The 20,060-nt window shown below is 40.3% G+C and overlaps 3 protein-coding genes across 3 annotated transcripts; 1 reads left to right on the top strand and 2 right to left on the bottom strand.

Annotated features, from left to right (window-relative positions):
• Nucleotides 1–65: 65 nt before the first annotated feature.
• On the top strand, nt 66–11,172 carry LOC135335412 (uncharacterized). The gene is made up of 30 exons (XM_064530896.1): nt 66–214; nt 1,162–1,473; nt 1,632–1,880; nt 2,843–3,352; nt 3,443–3,712; nt 3,821–3,899; nt 3,984–4,240; nt 4,765–5,088; nt 5,221–5,538; nt 5,592–5,711; nt 5,780–5,874; nt 5,956–6,138; nt 7,158–7,226; nt 7,289–7,406; nt 7,453–7,620; nt 7,677–7,864; nt 7,930–7,979; nt 8,029–8,164; nt 8,210–8,316; nt 9,348–9,459; nt 9,519–9,672; nt 9,733–9,814; nt 9,864–9,930; nt 9,988–10,091; nt 10,145–10,271; nt 10,327–10,368; nt 10,416–10,484; nt 10,537–10,573; nt 10,643–10,779; nt 10,834–11,172. Exons 2-30 carry the CDS (start codon nt 1,164–1,166, stop codon nt 10,984–10,986), a joined length of 4,635 nt encoding a protein of 1,544 aa, XP_064386966.1. The 5' UTR covers nt 66–214; nt 1,162–1,163; the 3' UTR covers nt 10,987–11,172.
• Nucleotides 11,173–11,208: 36 nt separating this feature from the next.
• LOC135335415 (adhesion G protein-coupled receptor L1-like) lies at nt 11,209–12,485 on the bottom strand. The gene is made up of 7 exons (XM_064530898.1): nt 12,415–12,485; nt 12,230–12,351; nt 12,008–12,133; nt 11,757–11,944; nt 11,654–11,703; nt 11,466–11,604; nt 11,209–11,406 (listed from the first exon to the last, which is right to left on the bottom strand). The coding sequence occupies exons 1-7, from the start codon at nt 12,426–12,428 to the stop codon at nt 11,257–11,259; spliced, it is 789 nt and encodes a 262-aa protein (XP_064386968.1). The 5' UTR covers nt 12,429–12,485; the 3' UTR covers nt 11,209–11,256.
• A 2,351-nt stretch (nt 12,486–14,836) lies between these two features.
• LOC135335564 (uncharacterized) lies at nt 14,837–19,838 on the bottom strand. Its single transcript, XM_064531097.1, has 2 exons — nt 19,778–19,838; nt 14,837–19,674 (listed from the first exon to the last, which is right to left on the bottom strand). Exons 1-2 carry the CDS (start codon nt 19,790–19,792, stop codon nt 14,860–14,862), a joined length of 4,830 nt encoding a protein of 1,609 aa, XP_064387167.1. The 5' UTR covers nt 19,793–19,838; the 3' UTR covers nt 14,837–14,859.
• Between the last annotated feature and the right edge of the window lie 222 nt (nt 19,839–20,060).

Here is a 20,060-nt window from a genome sequence, read left to right as displayed (position 1 = left end):
ATGTCTAAGGCTGATGAAAGTGAGATGATTTTATGACTATAGTTTAGACTCGACATTCAAGAAGTTATTTACGCAAGTCCATCACTACAATTTACCAAACGCTGTCTGTAAGGGCTCCTTAAACTTCATCTTTGCTAAACATAGCTGAGTAGTGAGTCAGTAGAAGCACCTGCTGCAGCACATTTTGCTTTGAGGATACCATTGTGGGCTTGGGGTATGATTTCAGTATATTATGTTAAGTACAATATTATGTAATGGATATGGAGAGTAACTGTGTAAACATTTAGCCTTGTTAGTGGTATCAGGTTCCCAAGAAACACTCAATTATTGTGAAGAAGTAAGACAAGTGCTGATGTGCTGTCATGTTACGTCCTGTTTTGGCGTCCTTATTTGGTTATTGCCTACTAGATTGTTCTTATTATGCCTCGAGGCGTAGCCGCACAAGGGATACGGTAAAGCTGACTGTGTGTCTGTGTGTCTGTTCCAGCTGTAACTGCTCAACGGTTGCAATGCGACAAAAGCTAACAGCTTCTATAGGCTTCTAGCCACGTTCTCTTGGATTTGATTTGTGGATTAGCAAACTAAAGCTTTTTTCTCGAGTTATGGCTAGTTTGACTCACATTGAAGGCTGTTGCAGTCTCTTCAGAATCTTTCATAGCATCATCTGTCCGCACAAACTTTCTATTCAACATATGAGTTAGCTTTGCACTAAAGCGCTAGCTTTTTGTTAGGTACAATACTCAGAAAATATAACAATATAGATAACAATATGCATGTACACAGGTCTTTTCTTCTTAGATATTATATATACACTGAACTACAGATCCTGGAAGAATCAATTTTCTTCTTTCTTGAGGTCCTGGTAAGCCACATAATACAATAAATAACAACAATAGATGCATGTAAATAAGTCTTTTCTTCTCAGTGACTTTATATAGATAAGCTAACTTTAATATAAAATTCATTATAGAAACTAATATAACACTCTAATACTTTTGAGCGAAAGCAAAAACATGGCGAGAGGCATTAGCACAGCGCCAGCTTGAACACTACTTCTGTTCAAGTTATCACATCTATGTCCTTGTGATAGCTCTGTTTCAAATTCAGTGATATAAGCTTGCATTTTCAGCTAGATTTATTCATTGCCCTATCTGCATTCAGCCATGGTCTCCAAGGTTCTTCAACTAACCCTAGTACTTGGCATCGTCGCAGTGACAGGCATCGTAGGCGCTAGCGAAAGAAATATTACACTGTCAGGCCCCGAGATCCAACTATTGAAGCTAGGTCAAAATCCCGAACTTCTCGAATTTGCTGCTTTGACTTTGGAGTCAGTAATAATTGTAATTGATGATCCTATAGTTCTTGCTGTTGTACAAGAGAATGTCAATGCCAATTTCTGGTGCCTGCCTTGGCTGCAGAGGTTTCCTGGAGGATCGATCCGATGGTTGTTCCAGAGTAAAGATATATTCACTGGTGAGTATACTAACTACAGTAGGTATGCAGATGATCACTCCGATGACATTTGATCGTTGCATGTATAGTATATGGACTGGAACACACTACACACGCATGAGCTTTAGGCTTTAGCTGTATGTATATATTTATACACACTATACTTTCCTTTCCTATAGGAGAGTCTCATCCAGGAGCCACTCTTAATCAGATACTTTCTGAACAGAGTCAGCAAATCGGTGGAGAATTTAATGAATGGCTCAATATAACGACAACGTTCGGTGTAGGCGCTTCATTAACTTCCAACGGCTTGTACATTTGTGAAGTTTGCGTTTCCCGTGGTACAGAATTTAAAGAGTGTCATTTGGCTAATACCTCCCTGCAAGTTATTGGAGGTCCTCCTATTCTTAACGTTGCTACTGACAACAGTAAGTTTTGGTTTAAGCATCACATGCATATTAACTAGGTGCATGGTCATGAAATACTGTATAGCGCGAAATTTTAAACTTCCTCTAGAATCATGACGTTGTGTCTTCCGTTTATTTAGCTAAGCAATTTCGTGGCTAATTTTCGTGGAAGATTGCTAACTCCCAGTGCTCTAGATAATTTTTAATTAGTAGGACAAAATGTCCTGACAAGTACTTAATTGAAAGGGCATTGCAGGAAATGACAGGACAAATTTTTTTTAATAGAACCAAGCTTAAAAAAATGTAATCATCAGTCTGCTAGAAATAACAAACTAAGCTAAACACATAATAATAAAGATCAGTCTGAGTCTAGCCAAGTGTCCCAGTCGTCGAGTGTCCATGTGGGTGGCTTACTTTGAGATGCTACTTGGCTACTGGAAACACCAGAACTGGTACTGGGCTCACTGCGGTTTACTCGGCGAGTCTTGTCTCCCCACCAAAGCTTTACTGCATTCTCACTAGTCCACTGCTCTAGGGGGGGGTCCTTCGATTCTGATGCGAAGAAGGCTATCCAAACAATCGGATTGTTCATATTCCACTGAGCCAGGTTAAAGTGTTCAGAGCCTTTTCATGTTCGATAATCCACTTATCTACTGTTTTTGTAGACACTGCTCTTCTCTTAGGAACACAAAATAATATGTAGAGCTACTACTACTACTACTAGATGCATCATCAGTACTTATATCACTAGCTGTAGCTCGGTTTCTCTCCATTTTACCAATTTAATATTAATAAATTTTCACGCTAGGAAAACTGACCGCGAATGCCCAGACAAGCTTACACAATTGCAATTATTGACCGGAAATTGTTCGGTGACCGGACGCTATCTAGAGCACTGAACTCCTCAAAAATTTCGCGCTAACGGCAGTCTGTTATTAGTCTGTCTCATGTGAGAATTCTTATACACAAAATTTGTTTTGCAGATCCTTTTAGTATAGCTGGTACAACGGAACTCACAGCTGATATCGAGTACAAGATAGGATCTGATTTTTGCATTGACCCAAACTTCCGAGGAACTGTTACTGTTCTCTGCCAAATAGTCAATGCTGAATCAGACAATGTCCTGAATGTATCACGAGCCTTTCCTGTTCCATTCCGTTCATGGTCACTCGATGGGGACTTACTCTACTCAGAATTAAATACCGCTTCTCCAAACATTATGGATAACATAGACTTTTTTTCTACGTCTGTGCAACGTATGGTGTTGATGTCACAATATTTCTTTCCGGTACCGATACTTACAACTCCAACTGTGGGTCGTCGGCAGGGTGCAATTCAATTGGACTTTCAACTGTTTAATGCAACATTTGCTCCTTTATTTGACTCTCTTGAGGCAGCAAGGAGGGCAGCTTACCGGGCTGTGGTCGGAGCTTGGACTTGTTGGGCAAACAACACATTTGGATCAGACATGGCAACTTCAAACGTCAGAATTTGTATGTCGTACATTCCTATTGGGCGTTTGCATACCTAACCCTGTCTGCCAGAGTTACAGATGTATGATTGTATGTTGTCTTGTAATATAGGTGCCGTTCGGGTGTGCTCTCCCACTGAGTTATCACGGATTGGTGATGTTGTCCCTGTTGGGTGTACTGTTTGCATTCCAGAAGGACATGTCGTAACGTTGAACTGCACCAGACGGAGTACCTTTGAGGTATCAGTTTACGAGTGGCGGAATGGTGCTGGTATAGTCGTGTCCACGTCACCTCTGCTCATTTCTGGCGCTAACGACAGCTACACTTGTAACACTACATACTTGGACCATTCTTCAGAAACCGTTGCCTCCGTGATTGCCTGTAAGTGAAAATCATTGGAGATTTTCATGTGTCAGACTTCCATGAATTTGCTGCTATAGCTACATAATTATTCACTCCATTGTTTGATTGGTAAACTCCACTATACAGACAGAGATGCTGTCACTTTCACTGCTCGAACTGCTGATGAATTTTTCTCTGCACCCCTGATATACGATGGCTGCTCTAGGTATTCTGCTAACATAATTATATAGCCTTCGACATTACCAGGAGCAAATCATTCTAATATAATTATTGCTGTGATGATTCTCAGGTTGAACAACCAGGTGGGACTTGAGAATATAGCTGTCTGTGCATTTGTTGGGGAGACACTTGAACTAAACTGCACTACTGATGACAATATGGTTCCGTTAGAAATCACAGCTCCTGATGGGAGTATGGCCACTGGATCACTGATTGTGTCGAGTGTGGACATAGGTGACGAAGGAACTTACAGCTGTCGACTGAGCAATGATCCAGGTCCTTGTGGGCTATCAACTGAGCAGAGAGAAGTGCGAGTATTCAGTTACTGTAAGTGCAATGCCACGAAAGGGCTTAACACATACCTCAAACAAATAAACTCTTTAGTAACCACGATATATTATCACCATCCCCATCTTCACTCCTATAGTCTTATCTTTGCGACACACTCGTGTTAATTCTTGGCATAACTTCAGTAATTACAATTGACTAAAAATGTATTCTGTCAGCATCTTCATTGGTCATTGGTTAGGTCGACATCGTTGGCTCTCTGTTGCACATTCGTTATGTATATAGAGTTCTCTAAATTGTTACATAATTGTAACTATAACAATTGTGTCTGTTTGGAATATACCAGATAATCGAGTGGATAAACCATGCCTATAGTTTGTACATGTCCACCCACTCAACTGATAAAATAGCGGGGCACATGATCGCATGCACAAATGATAACCACGCCCATAGCCATGGTAATGGTGCGCACATAAGGGACATGCCTGATTATAGTAGAACTTTGACCCTGTTCAGAAATTAGCCGGATAATCGATTCTATGACTCCATACACACACATACAGATGTCCCTGAATCAATTAACCATACTGCTATCACTAGCAGCCTCATTTCCTTGCGTGCAGTGGAAATCACATTCATCATTCCAGCAGAAAATAATATCCCTATAGCTGAGTATCGCTACATCCTTTGCAGGAATGACTGTGCTAATTCCACAATTTCCACTGTAAGCACAGTGTCTAGGGGCAACAACATGCTTAGCTTCACTATCAGACAACTGATTCCAAACAGTCAGTATATTTTGAGGGTGTATGCTGTGAATGAGTTCACAGGCGGCACTACTCCTGTTGATGACGCTGATGCTCACATTTTCAATTCAGCAACTAAAGGTAAGAGATATCTTCATGATTATGCTTGTACTGAATTGAGCAATAATTATGCTCGCTGCATCTATAACGCCTTGTTAGACTACACAACAGTACTACAGAACCGTATTTTATCGTTTATCGTATTATATGCAGCTGATGGAAGACCAGTTAACCTGATAGTTTCCTTATCTATTGACACTCATCTGGTATTGTCATGGACACTCCCAGCACTTGCAACACAACCTGACGTCATCGTCATGGATTTCAACATCAGTTGGGGGAGGACTGGAGACCCATCGTCTAGTGATCTTCTACCATTCAGTCCCAGTACACCACAGCAAAGATTCGCTATACCCTCCATCCTTGAACCTTCCACTCGCTACACAATTGAAGTTATTGCTTACTACTCTGTTCCTTTCCTTATCAGTGATGGTGCTGCTATCATTGGAACAACACTGCCAAATGATCAAGGTAAAGTGAATGGCATTGTTATTTGATATTGTTACTTTCGATGTTCAATGCAGTACGTACTACTACTTGTCCACCTGGTCGTGACTCCATCTGGGATGTCGAATGGCCTGAAACTGGAAGAAATGTGACTGTACAAGGAATATGTCCTCATCAGCTAGGCACAGACGTTAGCGGTAAGCCAAAAAGACAGCTGTAACTTTTGCTATTATATTATTTACCGAGTATTGTAATGTTTATATAGGACAAGCCACTCGCTACTGTAACAGTGAAGGTGTATGGGCTGACCCTGATGTACTACAATGTAAAAACATGGAGTTTGTTAGTATTCTTGAGCAGGTATCTAAACAATACAAACAGATAATTATTTTGATTTGTGCCCAAATAGTTACATACAATGATCTTGATTGTTGTGTATAGGTAACCAGTACTTCAAGCGAGGAGCTAGTAGAGCAAGCAGCTAATCTCACCATGCAACTGGCCGCCATAACTCAGCCAAACGCGATCTCATTGCTTCCCTCCTCCCTAAATGCCACCAATCAAGTGCTAAGTCTGGTGATCAGTGCACTACAAGAGGAGTCCACCACCACGGACGCTAATGAGGTAGGCGAGAAAAGGTAGTGTATATCTGGAGTATATACTGCATTGCTATATAATTATAACAGTATAATCATTTATACCACACTTACGTCACCACTAATTAATTTCATTGGTCAACAGCCCCAGGGCACAATATTTTTCATTTGTCCAAGAACAGAAAGGAGCCTTGCTTAACGGTACTAAGACTCTAAAGCAACAGCAGAATCTGCTCTACAACAATATAGATTGCGTGCTAAGCCTCGACCCATGTACATTTTTGCCAAGAAGAGCTTGCATCTGCAGCAAAAGACGTTGAATGCACAATGCCAGTGGCGGATTCAGAGGGGGTTCTTCGGGTCCAATTGAACCCCCCCTCTGAGACATAAGTGGGTGGGAGGCACTTAAGCAACTAGTTAGCAAGACGGTTTTCCTTTATTACTAGCACTTATCACTTATCTTTATTTCTTGTAAGTTCTGCAAAGCTTTGTTTGAGCAGTTTTACAAACTAAAAGGCTAAAAACTCTCTAGCGCATGCTGACTGTTTGAAGAAAGTGAAAACCTTTTTTTAGGTCAAGCGCATGCTCACTGTTTCAAACAAGTGACGAGCCACTGGAACCCCCCTTTCAAGAATCCTAGATCCGCCACGGAATGCTCAGACTTAGGAAGCTCCTGAGCATCTGTACGAGTCGATTTGTTGCTTATAAGATGGTTGATGGCTGCAAAATCCGGTATAGTCCCGCTCTTTTGCCGCAATATGCATCGTGTATTGGATTGTTGCTAGAGGGAGATCCTTTTATATAGTGCTGCGGTCACATGGTATATATAAGTCAGATATAATACTACACTTATCCAGACCCCGTATCTTGCTACCGTGGTTATATATCCCTCGGAGTATCCACAGTAGTGGAGGATATGTCAGAGTGCATATCCTCCTCGTAGGTGTGGTATATCCTATATACGTAGCAAAGATCGCTGTTTTACATGAAGGTAGATCTATACCATCACACAGGAAGCAAATTTAACCAGTAGAATGTTTTCCCCAGCTTATAGTGGATGTTCTGAACAATGTGTTGGAGATAAACAACTCCCACGGATGGAATGACTTACAGTCTGTAAGTCTATAGTATCAAATTAGAGTGTTATGCTAAAGACTTTCTCTTTCTATGTAATATAGACTGATGCAGGAAGTCAAGTGTTGCTGGACAATGCTGAGAGACTGGGTGTTCTGTTGGCTAGGTCACAGAATGCTAATGGAACCATTGAGCCAGTTAGAGTGTCCAGGCCTAACATTGGTAAGAGGGTATAGTTATGATGTTCACTGCTCATTAATGGACACAGCCATTTCTTCAAGTTTGAGCAACATCTCCAAAGACATCACGGAAGACATCACTTTTCCTCAAATAGAAGATTTGGTCAATTACACAAACTCATCCACTCTGGTACCTGCCGCTATTCGGATATCCTCAGCATTGTTGGCAGAAAGACTGGACGAACAAAAAAACACTGGTACAGTAAATTTGGAAGTTATCATTAAATATGCACTTATGAGTTTGGCTTTATAGCTATCCCAATTGTTTTCATTCTCTTCCAAAACCTTGGCTCGTTTCTGCCTACCCCCACTGGTGGTCTCAGTAATACCATCCAGGGGGCATCAGTTGTCATCTCATCTCAGGTAGGGGAGCAGGGGAATGGTCCACCCTCCCAGACACTCCAACAATCCCCTTTGTCTCTCAACTTCACTTTCAATGAAGTGAGCAACTGAGTCAAATTTTATGTGCCATAATAAGATTATATTGACTCCACTTTAAATTATAGGTTGAAAATCCAGAAAATTATCGCTGCGTGTTCTGGAACTTCTCTGAGCCGTATGTTGCAAAATTAACACAGTCTGACTATTTATTGTGAAGCATGCAGAGTTGGCAATGGTGGCTGGATCAGTGATGGAGTATCAACTATCGACAATGCTACTGAGGGATCCACAACTACTGTTCAGTGTTCTAGTACTCATCTCACTAGCTTTGCTGTCTTAGTGGATCTGGGAGGACCAAAGGTATCAATGCACTCCATATTCAATTATGCATTTTTTTGCTAACAGAATAGTTCTCTTGTTGAACGCAAAATTCTTGATGTTGTTTCCTATGCCGGCTGCTCTATCTCTGTGGTCTGTCTCATAGTAGCTGTCATCTTTTTCCTTGCTCAAGGGTGTGTGTGAGCTCGTACTGTCATATACCATACATGTGGGCCTTACAAAATAATATACTGTGGTTGTCAGCTTACACACTATAGAGTGTATATATAGTGTTCTACTAAAAATGTGGTGTGACTAAGATTTATATTAGATAAAAAGATATCTTTTTATGGCGTGTAATTTGAGTCAGTATTGTGCCGGTTATTTTGCCGGGGCAAAAAGGTTTTACTGGGACATTTGCCGCGGCAAAAAAGTTTGGTTTGCTAAATACCGGGACGATTGCCCCGGCAAAAAGCAACATTTTTTGGATGGGTAGGTAAATACCGCTCCAGAATGTTTACTGAGCCATTTACTGTGGCAAAAATATTTACCGGGCCTTTTGCCACGGCAAAAATATTTACCAGGCCAGATCTAATCATCACGTGATGTGCACCTGATCTGCCTCGTGGTGTACATTATTGTGCTATGGATGTTGTGATTTCGTTATTGGCTGCCTTTCAGCTTTCAGAGAGTTAACAAGTAGATAATGTAGTCTTGTACAGCTCAAACCACCATGGATTGCATTTACTGGCACAGCTCAAACCACCATGGACTCCGTTTACTGGCAAGAGTATCATATCTGAAGCAAAACATTTATCTCTGTGACCCAACAAAGAAGTTGTGTTTATCAAGTGTATTGATTTATAGTTATAATCGTTTCTTTGTTTTATAAAAGTGAACAACAAAAACTGTACACCCAATCAATATATAATCGGGATTAATGAGGGAAGGAGGAGAGACAGGAAAACAATGGTGAAGTACAACTCTTTAGCAGACAGAAAGTCTGCGGCAACTGGCCTGGTAAATGTTTTTGCGGTGGCAAACATTCTGGAGCGGAATTTACCCATCCACAAAATTTTGATTTTTGCCGCGGCAATCGTCCCGGTATTTAGCGAGCCAAACCGTTTTGCCACGGCAATTTTCCCGGCAAATGTCCCAGTAAAACCTTTTTGCCCCGGCACAATACTGACTCAAATTACACGCCATATCTTTTACACACATGCAGAAAACAACTCTTCAATAAAGTCCACTACTTTGTTCATCTCAACTTCTCCATTTCTTTGTTATTGGCTTTCTTAGTGTTTATTGTTGGAATTGACACTGCAGTTGGAAATAGGGTAACAGGCAATGGCCAAGCCAATAAAGTTCGTTATCAGAAAGTCTTTTCTTCTCTTAGGTTGGCTGTGCCTTTGTGACTGCCCTCCTTCATTACCTATTCCTGGCAGTGTTCTGTTGGATGTTGTGTGAGGGAGTCATGCTCTATCTATTGTTGGTGGCCGTGTTCAGTGCAGTAACAAGGAAGTGGTGGTTTTTTCTTATGCTTGGATACTGTAAGTAACGCCAATTGTTGCTATGACTGCATGTGTATATATACTACATATTCCCTTTAGTACTTCCCCTGCCCTTTGTGTTAGTCACTGTGGCCGTTAGGTGGCGCTACTATGGTATAGCAGAAACTGAACAATCAGAATTGTGAGTGATTGGTAGTCTGTATTTTCTCATGACTCTGTTGTGGATGCAGCTGCTGGTTGACAACTCGGGATGGGACAATCTTTGGTTTTGTTGCTCCAATGCTGGCAGTTATTGTGGTGAGTGTACACCACAATCTATTATACTTGTGATCTATACACTATCAACACTCTCAGATCAACATCGTTTTTTTGGTATTCGTTTTGAAGTCGCTTTGGAAGAACAAAAAAAGTGCTGCTAAGCGAATGGAAAAGGAGGAGAGTAATTTTGAACTTGTCAAGTTAAGCAATAATGCTATATTACTGCATGTGCTAGCTCATAAATATATTGCAGGTCTCTACTGCAGGGCGTAGTTGTTCTCCAGCCCCTGCTGGGCCTCACATGGGCATTTGGACTGCTCACACTCGTCAGAAACACTTCAGCTTTCGTCTGGATATTCACCATCCTCAATTCACTCCAGGTGAAGTGACAACTCTAGTGTTATCATTGACTTGATACTTAATAATTTTATATAGGGAGTGGCTGTTTTGTTCTTCCATGTTATAAGGAATGATCAGGTACGGTGAATAGTATATTTATAATTGCTGCACCATTTTGTACAAAGGTGAAGCAAAAGATCAACTACTGGTGCATGAAGTTGTTCCGTCCTTCTACAATTTCAAGATATGATAATGTAAGTGTTAAATCGCCTTGGATAAATTTTAACATGCTCTTCTTTACTGCAGACTGGAATGTCTAACCTTACAAGTGAAAGCTCAAAAGGTAGATTTTTGATGTAGAATAATTAAGCACCTCATGCACAGTAGCTAATTGAACACCAAATTTTTGCAGACACAAGCACCCTAAAATCCACTCTCCCAAGCAGAATAACGCTGCCCCTATCTGAGCATTCGGAGCAGTCACAGTGCTCTCAGCTTCCTATCACTGAAACCAAGATGGAACTAGCAAATGAGGCTGATGACGTAATGGTGGGACAATTACAACCTGTCTAATATTACAACTGATTGTATTTTTATGTGAAGGAGGCTGTTGCTGATTCACTGGACACTAAGGTCGATCTTAAGCATGATAGTAATGCTACAGAGGACCTCAGTAATCTAGTGGACTCTAAGGATGACGAAAAAATGGACGTGATTGTGGACAAGACAACAACTCTCACTAATAAAGATGTCTAGTAGCTTTGTTGGTGAAAAGAATATAATTATAGTGCATGGACAAACAAATCTAACAATTAATACTGCAGATTGCAGAAGCTGCCAGAAAGGATTGTATGCATGTGTGACTGAATTTAAGTTTAGCATAATTATATCTAGAGTACAAAATTAGTGTGTTTAGCATATACGTATAATATAGAGCGTAAATTTTGTGGAATGGCCTCCAAAAGCGTTTCCTTTAATAAATTTCGTGGGTTGACTGCTTATCAAAAACACTCCCAGGCCATGCCTTCATCTTTCTAGAATATGGCAGTGAAATAGCTCACACACACACCCTTGAACAAGGAAGAAGACGACGGTTACTATCAGACAGAGCACAGAGATAGAGCAGCCAGCATAAGAAACAACATCAAGAATTATGCTCTCTACTTCAGAAATATTCTGTTGGCAGAATGAACAATGGACTACTTGTTATAGTACAATGAAGTGGGTTTTGATACCTTCAACCCATCTCCCAGATCCACTAAGACAGCAAAGCTAGTGAGATGAGTACTAGAACACTGAACAGTAGTTGTGGATCCCTCAGTAGCATTGCCAACAGTTGATACTCCATCACTGATCCAGCCACCATTGCCAACTCTGCATGCTTCACAATAAATAATCAGACTGTGTTAATTTTGCAACATACGGCTCAGAGAAGTTCCAAAACACGCAGCGATAACTTTCGGAATTTTCAACCTATAGGAAAGTACAATCATGATCAATTTACATAAAATCGGCCTGTTGCTTACTTTATTGAAAGTGAAGTTGGGAGACAAAGGGGATTGTTGGAGTGTCTGGGAGGGTCGACCATTCCCCCGCTCCCCTACCTGAGATGAGATGACAATTGATGCCCCCTGGGTGGTGTTACTGAAACCACCAGTGGGGGTAGGCAAAAACGAGCCCAGATTTTGAAAAATGATGAAAACAGTTGGGATAGCTATAATTGTAATAAACAGAAACCAAATTCATAATTGCATTAACCACTTAAAAGAAATTGCACCTGTGTTGTTTCGTTCACTCTGTATTTCTGTCAAAAATGCTGAGGTTGTTCGAATAGCGGCAGGTACCGAAATGGATGTGTTTGTGAAATTGATCAAATCTTCTTTTTTAGGGAAAGTTATGTCTTCTGTGAAGGCCTTAGAAGTATCAATCACATTTGAAGAAATGGCTGCATGATGCATGTCCATTATGAGCAGTGAACATCATAACTATACCCTCTTACTAATGTTAGGCCTGGACACTCTAACTGGCTCAATGGTTGCATTAGCGTTCTGTGACCTAGCCAACAGAACACCCAGTCTCTCAGCATTGTCCAGCAACACTTGACTACCTAGCTGCATCACTCTATAGTTATGTATATAAATATTTCAAACCTTTACAATGTCATACAGCACTATATATACTTACAGACTGCAGGTCATTCCATCCTTGATAGTTGGTCACCTCAAGCATATTGCTAAGTACATCCACTATTGGCTATGCATGGAAAAACGTGATTTGCTTAAAATTTGTTGACGGACAATTATAGTACAATGGTTTTGTAAATGTAAACATTGTGAATTAGCCAGTTCAGCAAAAATGTGACATTTGCAATCTCGCAAAAAGCTATTATGTAGTAGATTATTGCGATCTTAATTTTACCAAGCCATTAGCACTTGCAAAGTTCAATGTTGGAAAAATATATACTGTAACATGCATGTCATTGCTACATGGATATCCAAATATCTATAACATGCATTCAGCTAGATTTGATTTCTTACTTACCTCAATAGCATCAGTGGTCGAATTTTCTGACTATTCCTTTAGGGCCCTGATCACCAAACTGAGTACTTGGTTGGTTGTGTTCAGGGAGGAGGGTTGTAATGAGACCATGTTTGGCTGAGTGATGGCGGCCAGTTGCATATGGTGAGATTAGCTGCTTGTTCCACTAGCTCATGGCTTGAAATACTGGTTACCTTATAAACATACATGCAATTTCAGTGAGTTAGAAACAAGTCAAAAAGACTATAAAAAAGAATGATCTTATATATAATAGCTTAAACTGAGTGTGTGTATTGTTTGGATATACCTGCTCAAGAATGCTAACAAACTCAATTTTTCTTGAGGTCCTGGTATACCGGTAAGCCACAAAACAAATGACTAGATAACAATAGATTCATGTACATGCATAAGTCGATAACAATATACATGTACACAAGTCTTTTCTTCTCAGTATAATTATTAGATACACACTTTCTGCTTGTTTATATACTATACTGTCTGTGCTATACTACGCTTAAATTCTCTCTTACTCTGTGCCTTTGCACTGTTTGGCTACAGGCCATTTAAATAACATGCAGTTGCTTCAGTATCGTTGATTTAATTCTGTGATTGAATTGTACTTATTCACAGACTACTGCATGACTAGCCTCGATTCAAGACCGATTAAAATGTATCTTAATCGGCCTAGAATCGAGGCTTCTGCTAGCCTCAGTCCCAGGCCGATTTTTTTTTAATAGAACGGAGTTGTCGGCCTAGCTAGAAACAACTCGGCCTGGAATCGAGGCTAGGCTACTGCATGACTATATGCCTTTGACAAAGGTTTGCTCCCACTGTTTGGCTACAGGCCATTTAAGACGACCAGTATACACTATATATTAAATGTGAACACCTCTTTCTTATGGCGAGAGGCATTAGCAAGCGCACGCTTGCAACACTCGTTTAGTCATGCAGTGCCTTTGCACAACCCTGATAAATTAATTTGTCACCATCAGCTTTGTGGAAGGTGTAAGGTTTGATAGTTTCCATGGCAAAAGAACTTTCCCTTAATTGAGTGATACGTCGAACAAAAACTCCACCGAGGTATCAGCACCTGTGGTGCTTTCATTTTGTCTGTAATTATTATGTCACATTTTTCAGATTTTTATGAGAAATATATATAGGCACATTAATTAAAGAATAGGTGAAGGGCCCTAGTATGATCATAGCTTTAGTAACCACGAACGAATGATGAACAAGCAAAGGTCACAGCTAGCTTCGACTTTTCAAGTTAGGGGGAAAAAAAAATTAACAGCTATAGTTTATACGTTATAATTATGTAAACAATGAAACCAAAGGAAAACTGTTATACACTTATCTCAAGTAGTTTTGAAATTTACCATTTGCCCCAAACTGAGTGTGTAGTGAACGTATAGTTTATACAGCGCCCAAAGCATGCGATCATTTTTAACCCAAAAAGTCGCTAATTTAAAATATTATGGTGGTGCACATGCAACTAATCTAGTGCAAGAACCACTGCAATGCAAACCACACCTAATAAAAAAAAGACTAATGACATTGATACCCAGAAAAGGTTTGACATGTGTGCACGAATCACTATAAGTTCAGTGCATTGCGGTCACGTGATAACGTCCAGGCCAAATGCACTAGCACTTGTAGTGATTCGTGCACGCATGTTGGACCTCCTCTGATTGATACCACACACACCGAAAATGACGTCAAAAGGTGGCGGTAATCCTCGATTTTCGGGCGCTACCGCGCAGGAGGATCCTTTTCTCTTGCTCAGCACCTATACACCTTTTTCTAGATCCACCACTGAAACGCCAGTAGAAATCCTATTCTATAGGCTAGTTGTAGCACACCTGAAACATTAGCACGCGTATGCTGGTGGTACAGATTAATTCATAATTATGCATTTTTGCTGTAATTGACCCCATAAGAGAGCTATAGTGGTACGTATTGATGATAGCCAACTTAGAATCATAGCTATTGTATATGAACACAAAAATAATAATCAAAGTGTAAAGTACATGCAGTTATATGGATAACCTACGAAAGTTTATTGGTACCATGTAGCTATAATTATAAGACAGTTCACACTTTATTGTGTATGGGACCGACTTCTGTGTGTGTAACAACGGGATGACAGTTGACTCTTGGAGGGGGAGGGACTTGTCTGTGGTCTTCTGCGGTGAGGGGGGCTAGTTCATCCATGTAGGATAGTCTCAGCTGGTCAGGCCTCGTGGCTGGTCTGATGATGGGAGGAGTGATGTAGCGATCAGGGTCAGCTTCTTCCACGGCTCCACCAGTGTAAGGTGGGTCCACCGGGTCTCTTTGTTCATAGTCGTCTACTACTTCAAGTAATTCATCGTCATCATTTTCATCGACTACCGGACGATACATTTCCCAGCCATTGTTAGCTCGTCTGTCTGCAACATCAACACATAATTTCCTTATAATGTCCTTTATCTTCAGCCATGTATTACTTTTCTTGAGTATAGATTGGTAAAAGTGGTAGCAGAGTATTATCACAACTAAAGTGAATGATATAGCCATTGAAGTTTTGGCTAGTGCTGACTGATTTTTCTTTGTATCTCTGACAAAAAAGGTGCCAAATGCAAGAATAGCAACATTGAATAGATAGAGAGTTTCGAAGGAACCACATAATGTGTTTTTATACAAGCGATTATTTAGTAGTTTCCAGACAATAATTCCAGCTGAAAGAACCCCAGCTGATAGAATAGGGAGAGAAGTGTTTGGAGCCATAGCAGTTACTAGATTATGAGTAATCAAAGCAAAGAGGAGCAGTCCCACCCAATAGCGATGCTTGGGAGTGAATGGAGCATGGTATGCATCCATAAAACCAATGTATTTTGTGTTCTTGGTCCATTTCATAACCTTAGAACAGCGTGGAAACCATTGTCCAAAGAAAAGCAGTACAGTGAACAATCCACCGACAATGAGGATTATGACGGCAGCTACAAATTGAGGGATGTGTTTTGGAGTGAAGTATTGCACATTGCCATCGTACAGCCAAACTATATCATTTGTATGATCAGGATAATCTAAGACCCTGTATTGTAGTGCAGCAATGATAAATCGTAAGAGTTTGGAATAAGAGAGTAGGAAGAGTGTGCCTAGGGCAGCAACTGGGTTCCTGTTGGAGAGGAGCTTTGCAAATGAGTCAAAGTACTTGCTCAAAATGATTATTAAGAACATCAGAAGAAACATGTAAGCTGAAAAGACAAGTTGAAGGAGTACTTTTGCTTGAGAGTTCATTCCATTGTAAAAGCATGTCTCGATTCCCAAGTCAAGATTCACCCATGATATGAAAACTGTTAAAAAGTTGTTTAAGTTAGGTAAGAAAATCGATCTATTAGCTGCTAGCATGTTAGCATAGAAAATGAGGCCATGAATCGTTCCAGTTGCTATAGTAATGTTGAGCACGAGAATTAAAGCAACTAGCAATATGCCTGCCAGTGCAAATGGAATTAAAAGAAGAAGGTAAATATTAGAGCATTGTTCACATCTTGACGTAGCCAACACAAGACTGAGTCCTGGTTCACATTCTCCACACAAGACACCACTTCGATTGTAGGCACACTGTTTGTCAGGGTTGCTTAGGCTGATATTGATTGGTTTTTGTACACAATAGTCAAATGTACAGTTACTAGCAACATAACCTGTTCCGTTGGTGGTATTTATGACTTCTATCCATATGTTGTTCACTTCAATGGTCCCATTTTCCTCAAAACAGTTTGTTATATGATATCTTTGTTGCAAGACTGGATCACAGTCACACTTGCACTCAATTGGAGACTGAATTGGCTTGAGCCCAAAGGGGCATGTACATGGTAGAAAAGATATATTGATAATTTGTCTTGAAATTCCCAAATTGATGCATGGACCATCAGCATAGAGTACCACTTGAGCAGATCTATCTTGTGAGAATACATTATACTCTAATTCTGTGCACTGATTGCCAACTGTTTGTTCTGCTTGTCCTTCTTTAAGACGACCAACTCTACTCTCAGTGATAACAGAACTTCGAATTGTGGCATTCAATGAATTTCCAACTTGGTCAACAGCCGTAACACTTACTATAATCACATGTCCCTTTTTTGTGGAAATATTGTCACTTTGTGAATGGTTACATAAAATTACTTGAATAGGCCTAGAGGATATCGAAGAAAATTTTACTGTTTTCCTTACGTAATCTGATAGAGATTCGTTTGAAGAAATGTGATATTCAGCATTTTGACTTGCTGTACACCTGTCAAACAAACCTCCGTAAATGTCTGCTCCTGACTGGGTAGCTATGTTGTTAGTCATGAATGAATTGAAATAGTTTGGAGTAGCAAATCTCTTTCTATACTGTTTAATTGTTTGAATGAAGCAGTCAGAAAAAATGGTCTGAGTAGTATTTGTTTCAGTGGCCCCTCCTCTGCACGCACCACTCTCAGTGTCATCTGCCACGAATATCCCACCTCCGTACCGAGCCGAGTTGTTATTAATCATTAACTTGACAAATAATTGATCCCGAGGCCTAGACATCGGATATTCAATGTCTTTTTTAAAAAGGTAAAGTTTCGAATTTTGCTGTAGATACACTCCACCACCTTCAGCGGTTGCTGTGTTTGTGTCAATGTTGACATATGATTGAGTAAGTTTAATGGATGTAGCAACTGCATAAATACCTCCACCATTCTCAGCAATGTTGTCAGCAATCTTACTTTGTTTATTTAGAGGAAGTGGATAATCACTTACCACTGATCCTGATGATTGAAACTCAATTTTGCTAGAATATGCATAAATCCCTCCACCATTCTGTGCTGTGTTGAGATTGATCTCTATTGGCTCATTTACAAAGAGTGTACTTTCTCTTAGAAATATCCCTCCTCCAGAGGTAGCTGTGTTGTTGGTGATGATCACCCCTTTCGTGTTAATGTACATTTCACTCTGGACAATGCTGATAGCTCCACCAAATACACCACAATTGTTACTGAGAGTTGTAGGTCCATTAAACTCGACTCGACTATTGAAAGCATAGATGGGACCATGGTTATTGCTGACAATATTCATTCCAGTAAATGTCACATTTGACTGTGAAATGTTCAAACTCATCATGTTGTTAGTAACACTAGTGTTGTTGATGATCAAGGTGGAAGATTGGAAGACATCAATTGATCCACCCTCATTAGCACTATTGTGTGTCAGTGTACTGTCTGATATTATCACACTACTGTGTAAGTCAACAATAATTGTCCCACTAGCACTGTTATTTGACAGTGTGCTGTCTGAGATGGTCACATTACTGTCAAAGGAATAAATCGCTCCAGCACTGTTGTTTGTCAGTGTGCTATCAGAGAGAGACACAATGCTTAAGTCAACACTAATCGCTCCACCATTGTTAGCTCTGTTGTTTGTCAGTGTGCTGTCCGAGATAGATATACTGGAAATAGACACCCTACTGCCTGAGTAAATAGCAATCACTCCACCCTTCCTGTTAGCTCTGTTTTTTGTCAGTATGCTGTTCCAGATGGACACATTGCCTGAGTTAACATCAATCGCTCCACCATTCCTGTCAGCTCTGTTGTCTGTGAGTGTACTGTTGAAAATGGATACAATACTGCCTGAGTGAGTATAAATTGCTCCACCACTCACGTCAGCTTTATTATTTGTCAGTGTACTGTTGGAAACGAACACACTGCCTGAGTAAGCGGAAATCGCTCCACCACTCCCGTCAGCTCTGTTATTTGTCAGCATACTGTCCGAGATGGACACACTGCTTGAGTCAACATCAATCGCTCCTCCACCGCTTCTGTCAGCTCTGTTGTTTGTCAGTGTACTGTCGGAGATGGACACACTACTACCTGAGTCAATATCAATCGCTCCACCACTTTTATCAGCTCTGTTGTTTATCAGTGTACTGTCGGAAATGGACACACTACTGCCTGAGTCAACATCAATTGCTCCACCACTCCTGTCAGCTCTGTTGTTTGTTAGCACACTGTCTGAGATGGACACATTACTGCCTGAATTAACAAGGATCGCTCCACCACTTCTGTCAGCTCTGTTGTTTGTTAGTTCACAATCTGAGATGGACACACTGCCTGAGACAACAGCAATCGCTCCACCACAGTGGAAAGCTTTGTTATTTGTGAAGTTACACCAAGTGATCACTACAGTACCAGATACCACTGCTACTGCTCCTCCGCTCCAAGCACTGTTGTAGTTGAACTCTGTGTTGTTAATCAGTGTGTTGTTTGATTCAATGTCAACTGCACCTCCATTATTTCCAGTGAACTCATTATTTGTTATGTAAACATCATGAGCCACAACGTGCAGTACCCGACCAGTGTTGTTCATAAAGAGAGTGCTCTCTATCGTTGCAGCTTGAGTATTAGCAATCTTAACTAGGTGGTTTTCCACTTGATTGAGTAATTTAAAATCTGAAAAATAGCAGTGATTGATGTAGATATCATAGGCACTGTCAATGATCAAAATTTCAACGTTTTGTGGTCCAACATTCGCTCCAACAAAACCTAAGTGCTCAATATTTAATTCAGTAGTACTAGCAAAAAGTATCGCACTATTGCTATCGAATCTGACTACAGCAGGACTTTCGTTTTGGCCAATGATATGCACATGCGAGAAGTTACAAATCAATAAATGCTCCGTTAGCACATGATCTCCTGGTAGGAAGCTCAAGGTGAGATTGTCTCCACCAGATAACAGGTCTCTTTGAACAAGTTGCTCGAGAGTGAAACAATTTCCATTTCGATAGTCATGACACAAGTCAGTTGAATCCACTGGCACAATGTGATAGTGCTCGCTCCTGGTAACAGTAGCTAGGGTCAGTAGCAGCACTAACCAAATACTTCTAGACAGCATATCTGAAGTGCATATCTGAAGTGCATACAATCATGTACACAATGATGAGGCATTTTGAATGGAACAATTTAGTATTTATAGCTGTGTATACATTGCATGCCCTATAGATTTAACTCACTTGTTTAATGGCCATATGGATATTTATTAGGCTGCACTCTCAGGTTCTGTTTAGAGTTTACTTATAGCCAACATTTGATTTTCCACATCCTATGCATGCACTTATTAGATCCAGGGGAGTTTCAGTAAAGCACCAGCTCAACCATATAACCACCTGTACTGTAATTTATGATTAGACATATTTGGGTAGACTCAGAATTTCCCAGTATAAGCTTTGCCAATTGTGTGCAAGCATTGGGTACACCTTTAGTAAATATGGGAGAGTATAATTTGTTAGTAACAAG

This window comes from Halichondria panicea, chromosome 4, assembly GCF_963675165.1.
Source record: "Halichondria panicea chromosome 4, odHalPani1.1, whole genome shotgun sequence".
NCBI classification, from domain to species: Eukaryota; Metazoa; Porifera; class Demospongiae; order Suberitida; family Halichondriidae; genus Halichondria; species Halichondria panicea.
This window is presented reverse-complemented; position numbering and strand designations above follow the sequence as displayed.